Source organism: Protopterus annectens, chromosome 11.part0 (genome assembly GCF_019279795.1).
Source record: "Protopterus annectens isolate FY-2018-M chromosome 11.part0, PAN1.0, whole genome shotgun sequence".
NCBI classification, from domain to species: domain Eukaryota; kingdom Metazoa; phylum Chordata; order Ceratodontiformes; family Protopteridae; genus Protopterus; species Protopterus annectens.
In genome coordinates this window covers 1,128,140,414-1,128,153,057 of record NC_056745.1, presented here as the reverse complement: position 1 = coordinate 1,128,153,057, position 12,644 = coordinate 1,128,140,414, and the positions used below count along the sequence as shown (strand labels likewise).

Below are 12,644 nucleotides of genomic sequence, written 5' to 3'. Positions count from 1 at the left end.
GCAGCCTGGCTAATCCCCTGAGCTCACCTCTAGCAACCCTCAGTAAGCAGGTGCTGGATGTCATTCTTGAGGCAAGGAGGTCTAGTACTTGAAAATCCTATTCAGAAAATTGGAAATGATACTGTTCCTGGAGCCATTCTCAGGGGATGGGCACAACGGTGCCCAGCTTACCTCATATGCTAGATTACTTAACAGAAATGCTCCACAAGGGCCTATCCTTTTCTTCAATTAAGATTCATGCCTCAGCCATCTCAGCTCATTATAATACTGAGCCACCCCTCTTCTCTCATCCTTGGTAAAACAATTCCTTAGAGGGGCCAAAAAAATCTAAGACCCCCCACCCAGGAGAGCTCCCACTCCAACCTGGGATCTTAACTTTATATTGGAAAAATTTACTCTTCCCTCCCTTTAAACCAGCTGCTACAGCAGAGTTGAAATTCCTCTCTTGGAAGGCAGCTTTGCTTTTAGCCGTCACTTCAGCAAGAAGAGTGTCTGAACTGCAGGCCCTTATGGCAGTGGGAATCCTTCATTATCTTCCATGTGGACAGGGTTTCCCTCAGGACTAACCCATCTTTTATGCCCAAGGTGGAGTCTTAAACCAGTCTATTCATTTGCCTACTTTTTTCCCTAATCCTCAGAATAAAGGGGAAAGGATACTGCATTCTCTGGACGTGCACAGACAGCTTAGGTTCTATTTGGACAGGACTAAGTCTCTCAGAAAATCTAACCAGCTGCTTCAAAGCAAACCATTTCCAAATGGATAGCACACTGCATCCATTTCTGCTACAAGCACCATGGCAAACGTACCCCACAGGGGATAAGAACACATTCCATCAGGGCTGCATCTACCTCTACTGCATTTCTCAGAGGAGTCCCTACCAGGGGCATCCTGGAAGCTGCAACCTAGAGCTCTGTACATACTTTCACCAAGCATTACCACTTGCGTATCTTTTCTAAATCCAGAACTGGATTTGCCACAGCAGTCTTACAGGGCCTGATTGCCAGCACTAATGCTTCTTCATCTACCTCCACCCTTCCTTAGCTTTGGGAATCAACCCAAATGTGATGACTGCAACAGTGAAACATGAAGAACATAGTACAGTTGTGTACACTTACCATAAATGTAGATGTTAGTGTGTATTCACTGTTGCAGTCCTGGTTACCCACCCTCCAGCCCCTTGATTCTTTTTCACCTCTCCTTTTGGTTTGGCACATCTTATACTGTGTGTATTTGCTTTTTGCTGGGGGTGTTACACACCATATTATTGCTTCCTATTGTGGGGGCAACTGACATCTGGGGCAAGAAAAACTGATGTAATGGCATCAGCTGCATGTTTTATACCCCTGACATCATGGAAGAAGCGACAGCATCCGACTCAGAAGTCCCAAGACTCTGGAATTCAGGCCGGCTGAGGGCTACGTGTGCAGGCAGATAACCCAAATGTGATGACTGCAACCGTGAATACACTCGAACATCTACATTTATGGTAAATGTACACAACTGTACTTTCTCATATGTCTTTACTCTCACACAAGAAGCCAAATGTTCTCGTTTTCAGAATGAGTCTGTCAGCTGACATACAACCTGTACTGTTGCAATTGAAGTACAGTGGCACTCGTACAACTGCCCCCTCTCCATTAATTCTCCCCCTGATCTTGTCTCCCTGAAGAAGCCTTCCTACAAATCGTATCCCCACTCCTGTTTCAATCCTTTATCATTTGCTCCACCCCCCCCCCCTCCTTGCACACAGTTTTTTGGTAGCTTCATGTAAAAAAACAATACTGCAAGAACATTGCATTTCAGTCTTCTGTTTTTATTGTAATACTCTTCTTCAGTTGTATATCTATTTTGCATACTATTTAATTAGTATAGTGTTGCTGAGTCTCTGTTTACTGCGAATTGGCCTTAAAAAGGGTCGACATGGATCAGTGCTGTACCCAGGAGAAGAAATCTAAATAAGTAGATAACTAGTTCTTCTACTTTATTGATTTATTTCTTGTATGGAAGATTGCCAGTTCACCTTTGTCATGTATTTGGCAGGTGGAAGAATACCAGAGCACCTGCTGAAAGCATGCACTGTGACAAAAGGAGAATATGCAGACTCCTTAGGGTACCCCACATGAGAAGTGATCTGAAGAACTTGGTGCTGTGAGGCAACAGTGCTGACTGACTGCCACCCACACAAAAAGACCAATAAATGAGCTGTTTTTCAATAAATATTTATTGTTTACGTTATTGTAACTGGGCAGAAAATGGTGGGGAAACAATCACCCTCTTATTTTGACAAACAGATGTGATTATTCTTAAAAGAAAATAGCAGATTACCTTGCACATGGAATGGCGTAGTACAGAATAAAGTGAAAATCAAGTTGCGTTTGGTACAGAAATGCCCCAGAGTTATTCTGTTAGTGGGCAAAACAAAACAAAATCCTATTTTTAACAAGCATATGCAAATAACCAAGTTGTTAATTTATTTTTATTTTGCATGTGAGTGGGCTAAGATATTGACTACCATTTTTCAATAATGACTTGGAAATATTCAAATCAGAATAGGCAGCACTTCTATACGGCTTGCTGTATTCCCCTTTGCATACATTGGTGGCACAGCAACTATATAAGTAAACATATTCATGCCATATAACATGTATGCAGAAGTGCAAGAAACAGTCCAGAGTGGTCACGTCAGATAGTATGAATTTTAGAAAAAATTTAAATGTAAAATTACAGACCAGTGCATGTAGTCATGTAGTGTCTAATCCTATGGGTGACACTGTGTATGTCAACAGAATAGTACAAATTGACACATGAAGCTGTATAGTCATACAGTATTTCAGCTGAAGCACAGTGATGACATATATGGATATATTTTGGATCAGATGCATTGAAGTGGAGAAAAGTTATGTATAGAAAGGAAGCAAAGGGAGGATGGCACAGTGTGTTACACACAGAACAGCAGCATGTGGGAATTTTGAGGGTAGTGGCTTTATTCAGTGAAAAGAGGGGGGGGTGGAAGGAAAGAGCTGGTTGAGAGAAAATAAGATGGAGGAGTGGAAGGAAAGAGCTGGTTGAAAAGTGGTTATAGCAGTATGCAAGGTCAGACAGAAACACAAAACACAGATAAACAAGGATAGACATGCAGACAGACATTGGGATAGGGAGGATTTGAATGGGCAGAGACAGAGATGGATGTGCACACATTGGGATAGGGAGACGTTGAATGGGCAGAGACAGAGATTAGACAGATGGTAATGTATCTGTAAATCCCTATGTCACAAGATGGGTTGCCAACTGGCTCACTGACAGAACCCACACTGTGAAAGTAGCAGACTCCAAATCCGACTTCAGACCAGTGACAAGTGGAGTACCACAGGGTTCAGTCCTGGGTCCTCTCCTATTTGGTATCTACTTCTCTGAAGTACAGGCTAACACAGAAGGTCTTTGGTTAACGAAGTTCGCAGATGACTGCAAACAAGGAGCCATAATCGAAACTCCTAATGATGTGAACATCCTACAAAAGAGCCTCACTGAGACAGATGCCTGGTGTCAAAGCCATGGCCTCAAGCTCAATGCCAAAAAGTGCATTGTCATCCCCTTTGGTAAAAACTCTGTACCCATGAACTACAACATAAGCGGTAGTACACTTAACACCGAAAGTGTGATGAGACCTTGGGACACAGGTGGACAGTAGTCTCTCCTTTGATAATCACATTGCCACAGTAGTCAGGAAATCCTTCTCCATGGCACACCTCATCACAAAAGGTTTCTCATCCAGAAAAAAAGAGGTCAGTCTTCCCCTCTACTCATCATTCATTAGACCCATTATAGAGTACAACGCCCTTGTTGATATGTACCTCACAAGACATCTACAACAACTAGAAAGGCCGCAGAAATACCTCACAAAGAGGAATACCAGGCTCAAACAGATGCCCTACGCAGACCATCTCAAAAAACTCCAGCTTTACTCTGTCTCATATCTCCTACTCAGAGGTGATCTCTACCTAACATACAAAGCTATGTCAAACCCAGAACTGTTGGACATGCTCCACGTAAAGAAATCCCAATCCCTCCAAGCTACACGCTCTAGGGAGCTAAACCTTGTCACCACAATAAACAGAACATGCCGTAGGGATAGATTCCTGTCCCAGAGACTTCATACTCTGGAATAAACTACCTATCTATATCAAACAAAGCTCATCATTAACACTCCAAGAAAAATCTTGATGATTGGATGGGAAATAGGAAATTCACCCCGGGGATCACCTCTGTGTCTCTGCTAGACAGTGGCACAGGAAAATAATTTTCTTGGGTGGCAAAAGCCAGGGTACCTTTTTGGCTGGGCTTGTATAGGCCCCAGGGCCTATAGCCTAGTACCTACCTATGTATATGTACATAGGATATGGAGTGTGGGAAAAGATGAAGTGGGCACACTTGGCCTTGGAGAGGGTATGATATGAGCATCAGTCTGCCATCTGCCACCCTGGCAAAGACTAGCATTACTTTGCTACTTCACCACATGATTGTGGCTGGTGGTAAGCCCGACAACCTCCCTGGTGCTCAGGTGTTTCTAGCGTGTGCACACACACACACACACACACACACACGCATATGCTACTTGAAGGTATGCTGTGTTTTCTTTAGTTTGTGTAATTAAAGTACAGACGATTTATTCAGAGTTTTGTTTAGGACTAGTGCATCTTTTATGTTGGAAACCACTGACATTTTAGAATATGCTAGGGTTGCCATCTTGAGCATGTGTGTAGCTTCTGAGTTTCTCTTTCAGAGCTTTTCATTTTCTGCTTGTTAATGAATGAAGAGAGGGAGTCTAATTTTGCAAAAGAATGCACTAGTTTTATAAGCAGTTTGAGCTGGTGGCAACGCAAGTTTTCATTTTTCATCGCTGATGTGCAGCAATAAGATATTTAATAATGGGATCCCTGACTGTTCAGCAAGAGGAATCATAATATAGACATAGAATCACAATGTTTGAGGCTCCAGTTTTTCAATGATTTCCATCTGCCAGACTGTAAAAATGCCCCTTGTTCTGTAGCCATATCTGCATTTTGACAAGTGCAGTACCCCGAACCAACATCTGGATGCCTTTTTTTGTTTTTGCCACTCCATAACACTGGCTGACATTTTGTTGCTCTGTTCTTGAGTCATGGATGTGATAAATAGGCTACGTTATTTTTGTAGGCGTTATGGTTGACTTGCTGAGTTGATAGTGTTTTGCTTCATAAACATAGCGTCACAGAGCAACCTTATTTTGCAGGTGTGCTATCAGTGTAAGTGGCCATATTATGTGATGTGCATGAAAGTGCTTAATGTTTAATTTATATGATCACAATACAATTAAGTCTCTGGTTTTGTTAAGAAAACATTAGGTCGGAGAGACTCCAGTGATGACTGGGAGATTCCTGAGGGGCAAATCACGTTGGGACAGAGGATAGGATCAGGATCCTTTGGAACAGTCTTCAAGGGAAAATGGCATGGTATGTAACATGATGTAGAAAGTATTGCTGTGTGTGCACATTTAAATGGTATATGGATAATTCACTGTTCACTTCTGCCCATTTAATCCACTCATGGCCCAGGATGATGTATATTTTAACTGAATGGTGACAGTTTTGGGAATGTTCTCCTTCACATCATAAAACAAGTCCTGTGAAATGTTTAACATCCATTTGATCTACTTGAAGCAGGGGGGATCTCAGTTCTTGTTCACAGGAGTGCAACAGCAACCTTATACTGCACTGCAGCGTTAGTATTGGAACATGAGCCCAGGACATGACATGAAGGTACAGTCCATGGGTTTTTCTGATCATCATCATCAAAGGCAAGTGTGCAACCAGCTTTAGCCACTGACAGCTGCATTTGCTCTGCAGATCTGTTGCAGTGAGATATTTACAATTATTGCCATTTTAATTACCAGATTTTGTCATTACGTCTAATATGTGATTAAACACTTTGTAAAATAGAAGACTTTCCCTAAAGGTGTAAAGTTCAGACAAATGCAAATGTAAACAGCTTATATAATATGAAAACTGAATACTGTACGTCAGAAAAATAATTTTGTATTTTTTTTTTGTCTGAAGTCATTTTCTTCCATGTTGATAACAGTGCTGACCTTTTTTCACACTTTTCCTTTCCCCTACCTTTTGTCTGAGATTGGTACAGCTCTACGTGCTTTTAATAAAGTTTAGTGAACCAATATCTTGTTGCCATTGATGCCACCAGAATGATCTTTTAGAAAACATTTAACATGGTGTTCAGTTCATTTAATGCTCCATATCAAATAGTGTTCATAGTTCATTTCATGATCCATATCAACCTTTGAGCCATATCCAAAAACCGTCTCAGAACATTATCATTCCCTGGCACCGTTGACAATAAATGTATCGAAGTTGCATGCTTTACAGATCAGGGTTGCCACAAGCTGCATATTCAATAAAAAACAGACACCTTAGATGGATTAAATGGCTGCAGCCATGTGTTTATTGCCATTTACTCAAATAGAAGCCAATTATTATGAGATGTGCGCAAGGCAGGAATGTCAGGGAGGCCATTTTAGTTCTTTCATAGCATTTCCCTAAACCTACAGGAGAAACATCGATATCCAGCCCTTCTGTTTCAACATACCCACATCATAACAGCTTTTTCATTTCACAATTCATCACAATTCCTCTGGGCCACCTTACAATCTGCCAAGGAGCCATTGCTGGGCTGGTAAGTCCCCTGGCAACAATACCTTGGGGCTGTCTGGTCTGTGGGAGGTCCAGCTGAAGAGTCCTGTGACCTCCCCCCTACTTACCTTGGCCTCCCTTACCTTTCCTGTTTTCCGCCACAGAAGGAAGGAATATTCCTCCCTTCCGCCAGCACATCTCAACCTATCCTAAGTGAATGCCCTTCAAAGCTAAACCAGCTTGCAATTCCTTATAAAAAAATCCCAAAACCTTCTTCAGATAAATGAACCCCCATCCTCATCATACCTGTCTGGTCACCAGACCTGAATGCCAGGGTGAGGAATGTACAACCCGTTAATGTCCCTTAACACCGTATCCATAGAATTATTAGTTATCCTTCTCATTCTCTCCACAGCTTTAATGGACCTAGCCTCCTCCATTTCTTTCTCTGTACCACTTCTGACCAGCAGATAATAGCTTGTGACCAGCATTCCTGCATGCAATATACCTCTTGTACCATCAGACCAATTAGCTCTTTTATTGGATGTTGACAAATATCATTACGCCGTAGGTGCAATAAAATAGCAGTAGGAGATGTATCGCTTCTTGCAGCTTGCTGTAGTATTGCCCTGAGATGGTGCCACCGCATTCCTGATACATCAAACCAAATTGCTTTGCAAGAAGCTCGTTTTCCTCTTTGGAAGGAGAAGCTCCGCCTGCCCTGGACAAAGCGATGGAATGTCTGAATGAATGACCCGCTATCCAGATGTATTCCTGATCCAAAGATCTGAGAGCTGAAATATAAAGGACAAGAGTTAAAGCCCTTTACACCTTACATAGCCTTTATAAGCATATGGACTTCCACCTGCCCATCTTCATAATGTTGGTCTGTGAAGCTCCCATTGCATGTGCAAATGAGTGCACCTATTCGAAAGGAATGTAATGTATATTTACCTGAGTCTAGGCCACTCAACTTGATTGCTTCCTTTAAAACTGCTCTCACCTGATACTGTGTCAGAGGTTCACCCTTGCTGATGACAAAAGAATGGACCATCTGACCTACCCCTATAGTTGCAGTACTCTAGTAGCACTTTAGTCAAGTCCCTTGCCAAACCATTTGGGGTAACCACTCTTACCCACTGACCTTTGCCTTCTTGATCCATTTTGGATTTAGCCACATAAATCCAAGTGTCCTCTCCCAGCAAGTTTACATGTGCCACTGGTAAAACTGCCCGTTGACCTTTCTTCTTGTTTGGTTGAATAATTTAAGACCATCTAAAATGCCCCACAAAAAGCCAGCAGAACAGCAGCCCTAAATAATGCTATCTCATAAGAAGAAAAACAAACATTTGAAGGCAAGCCACAGCTTACGTAACACCGTTGGACCTATGGAGTACCTCTCATCAGGCCTCTTGGATGTTGGTTTTCCCCAGCCCTTAAACATTGTTCGTACCTGAAATATGTTAGCTAAATCCTTCAAACCCAAGGCCTGATGAAACCAATTCAGAGCTGACAATGTGCTTCTTGCCCTTCCAAAAGTACAATCTCTTTCTTTCATTACCAAAATGTGAGCCCTGACTGGGTAAGGTGGAATGGGCCATACTTGTTCCCAGCCTTTGGTTAATCTGGCCTGCAAGAATTGCTGTATGCATTTATTGTACCTTACCCTTGTCTTTCCACTGAGGGCATTACACATTAACCACCATTTTAATCTGCCCATAAAGCCCATAAGTGATCTGGCACTCGAACCGGAGAAGGATTCGCATTTGGAGCCAACAACCGGAAACGAGACCACTGCAAACGAGAAAGGGAATCTGCCAATGAGTTAATGCCTGGAATGTGTTGTGCCTTCACTGTGACATTTAATGTTAAACACTTAAAAGTAATATATCTCATCATCCTGCCTAGCACTCCCTCCCCCCAGCTCATTGACTATATGTACGAGGGAAGCCAAACTGCTCTATCTTTCATTTGCACACCCCATATTTCCAATGCAACCACTACTGGGTAAAATTTCATTTCAGTAATTGAAATGCAGAACTTATTTTTCACATGAGTCAGCCATGCTGCGCTGAACCAAAGTACAATACAGTACAGTATCAGCAATGCATCTATATACTGTGGGAGTAGAACCCACAGTCTCCGAGCAAAGTCAACCCACTCTATCTTTCATTTGTACACCCCATATTTCCAGTGCAACCACTACTGGGAAAAATTCCATCTCTGCAATTGAAATGTTTAAACCTACTTTTCACTTGAGTTGGCCATGCTGCACTGAATCACTGATCTTGAAAATAACCCCAAAAGCAAATTCCACTTGCTGCATCTGTAAACACTGAAGCGGTAGTTGGTTGTCTCTCTCTTTCCTGCCAAATTGCTGTCCCATTGTAATCTAATAAGAAACGCAGCCACACTAAATCTCCCTCCATGCCCTGTGAGGCCCTAATCCGGTGGTGTAGCCTTGTGCACCCAGACCCTTTAGCAGCCAAACGCCTCATAAATGAATGCCCCACAGGGGTCACTTTGCATGCAAAGTTCATCAGCCCCACTAATTCCTGGTCCTGTGTACCCCTAAAAGGGGATGTGGCATGCAAAAGTTTATTCTTGGGGGGCAGAGATGAAACATGTCTTGGCCGCGCAGTTTGCCTTCCGGATGCCATGCACTGATGCCTAAATTTACATTGCAATTGATTCCATTAATGGCTAGGTGAGTTAACTTACCGCAATTAAGTATACATACATATACACATTTGTATGTACATACACACATACATACTTATAAACACAAAGCTATACAATATATGCATGCATATATAAATATGTATACAGAAATATCCATGCATATATGTACACATATTAGGCACCCATATGTACTATACACACCCACGCCATATTCATACCTATATCTGTACGTATATATTGCAAATGTATAATACATATAAACATATGCGTACATATACCCATATATATATATATATATATATATATATATATATATATATATATATATATACACACACCTTCGTACTTGTATACACACACACACACACACACACACACACACACACACACACACACACACACACACAAAACACAGGGGTTGGGAGGGTGGCCTAATGGTTAAGGTGTTTGCTTTAGAAACACACTGTGCAGGGTTTGAGTCTCACAAGGGATAATTGGCTAGGCTTAAAGTGGCTGGCAAGGGCAGTTAGCTTAGTACTAATCTATGAATCTATGAACACATATATATCTGTAGACGTGCATAAATACACACACACCTATATGCAAGTACACACACACATACATACATATACACACACACACACACACACATATATATATATATATATATATATATATGTGTGTGTGTGTGTGTGTACACACACGCACCCACGTGCACTTTTATATAATTGCTCCTTGTATTTAGAGATCAGAAGCAGCATTTGGGTTTGCTTGACTACATGTCTGCTACCATACACCGGAAATGTCATTTATTTGTTTTAACCACTTTTGTTTCGTGCCAACATTTATACATCTGGTTGCTAAGAAAAAGGTGAGGGAAGGTCATCACAGTGTATAAAGCCCTGACCCATCTTCCTGAATATCTCGAAATAGATATCTGCAGAACAATGCAAAATGATTCAAAGATGCTGACAATCTATCTTAACATGCTGTCACTGAGTAGCAATTTACTACACAACAAGTTAAACCATATAGTCTGCATGATGACACTGCATAATAACACCATGTAAACTACCACAGCCAACTCTTGAAGTGAATTATAGGTTCATAGGTAGGTACTAGGCTATCTGCCCAAAGGTATTTATAAGCCTAGCCAGAATGTGTTGGCTTTCGCCACCCCCTTAGATTAGTTCCCTGTGCCTCTGTCCAGCAGGGCCACTGAATTGATCCCAGAGATAAACTTTCTATTCCCATCCACTCGTCAGGATTTCTTTTGAAGAGTGTTAGCGAGGTGCTCTGCCTAATGTAGATTGGGATCTTGTTCCAAAGCATGGGAAGTCTCTTGGACAGGACTCTATCCCTCCAGCATGTCCTATTTATTGTTGTGGTAAGGTTGAGATCCCTAGAGCATGTGGCTCGTGGGGATAAGGTTTTCTTTAGGTGGAGCATGTCCATTAATTCTGGGTTGGACATGGCCTTGTATGTCAGGCAGAGATCACCTCTCAGTAGGCGGTATGCAACCGAGTAGAGCAATAATTTCTTCAGTCGAGCTGCATAGGGCATCTGTTTGAGGCCAGTGATCCTCTTGGTGAGGTTCTTCTGAGGTCTTTGCAGCTGTTGCAGGTGTCTTGTAAGGTACATCCCAAATGGGGCGTTGTACTCTATGATGGGTCTGATGAGTGATGTGTAGAGGGGCACAATGACCTCTTTTGATCTGGATGCGAACCCTTTTGTGATTAGGTGGGCCATGTAGAAGGATTTTCTAACCACTTTGGCAATGTGATGATCAAAGGTGAGTTTACTGTCTACTTGGGTCCCCAGATCCCTTATCATGTCTTCCGTATTTAGGGGACTACCACCTATGTAGTAGTTTGTGGGTATTTTGTTTTTTCCAAAGGGGATGACTATGCACTTTTTGGCATTTAGCTTGAGGCCATGATTTTGACACCAGGTATCTGTCTCAGTGAGACCCTTTTAGAGGATGTCTGTGTCAGCCGGGGAGTCAATTATAGCCCCTAGTTTGCAGTAGTCTGCAAACTTGATCAGCCATAGTCCTCCTGTGCTTGCCTGTACCTCTGAGAAGTATATGCCGAACAGGAGTGGTCCTAGGACTGAGCCCTGGGGAACTCCACTTGTAACCGATTTAGAGTCAGACCTAGCTCCTGCAAATCTCACCATGTGGGTTCTGTCCGTGAGCCAGCTGTCAACCCATCTTGTGACGTAGGGATTTATGTTCAGGCTGGTGAGCTTGTCTATAATACCAGAATGGGGAATGGTGTTGAAGACTTTTGCGAGGTCTAGGTAGGCTTTGTGTACCACTTTTCCCTCATCTATAGCCTTTATAACTGTCTCAAAGAAGTCCACCAGGTTTAAGAGGCATGATCTGCCCTTAACAAAGCCGAACTGGGTAGGGTCCAGTGTTTGGAGGTTCCCAATGTCTCTGTTAATGAGTTCCATGATGATGCGCTCCATAGCCTTGCAGACCAAGCTAGTCAGGCTTATAGGGCGATAGTTCCCGGGGTCTGTTGTGGCTCCACCTTTGTGAAGCGGAATAACCGCTGCTGTGTGCCACTCTGTGGGTACGTAGCCTGTGGAGAGGCTGAGTTTGAACAGTGTGTTTAGGTGAGGGGTTAGTTTGTCTTTGAGCTCGTGTAGGACGCAGCCTGGGACACCGTCCGGTCCTGTTGATGCTGTGTTTTTGGCTTTGGAGAGGACTGTTTTAACCTGAGTGTCTGTGATTTTAGGGACTCTACATTCTTCTGGTATGGTTATGGGCCCTCTTGGTGGTGAGAGGGGGGTGAAGTTTGCGCTGAACTTGTCTGCCAGGATATTGGCGATATCGGTCGGTTCAGTGTATTTTATGCCATTCTGCACTAACTCCGAGCAGATCTGAGCATTGCCACTTAGATTCTAGACATAGCTAAAGAATGCCTTGTGGTTATCTTTTGAGTCCTTGGCAATTTTTCTTTCAAAGCTCGCCTTGGATGATTTTATGAGGGATCGAAGTTTCTTCTTAAGTAACATGAAGTTTGCTTTTGAAAAGTTTTTCACGATAGTTTTTTTGTCCGGGGGTGGAGGCGGAATGTGGATATCCAAAGTGATTTGTTTACGGTCAGATCTAACCAGTTTATCAGGTTTTTTTTTTTTTTTTTTTTTAATACTCAGAACATGCACACCATCACAGCATCTATGGTTCTCTAACAACTTTCTAAGTGAATTTCATTAATGCTTACAAATTTATTTGGTTTTGCCCAAAATTCTTAAACCAAGCAGTAGAAAGG

General features: G+C 42.4%; 1 protein-coding gene across 1 annotated transcript in view; it reads left to right on the top strand.

The window, feature by feature from the left end:
• BRAF (B-Raf proto-oncogene, serine/threonine kinase) overlaps positions 1 to 12,644 on the top strand; it is a 1,627,514-nt gene that overhangs the window by 931,574 nt on the left and 683,296 nt on the right. Inside the window, exon 12 of the mRNA XM_044088485.1 lies at positions 5,373 to 5,490. Within this exon, the coding sequence (XP_043944420.1) occupies positions 5,373 to 5,490 (118 nt within the window). The remainder of the gene's footprint in view (positions 1 to 5,372; positions 5,491 to 12,644) is intronic.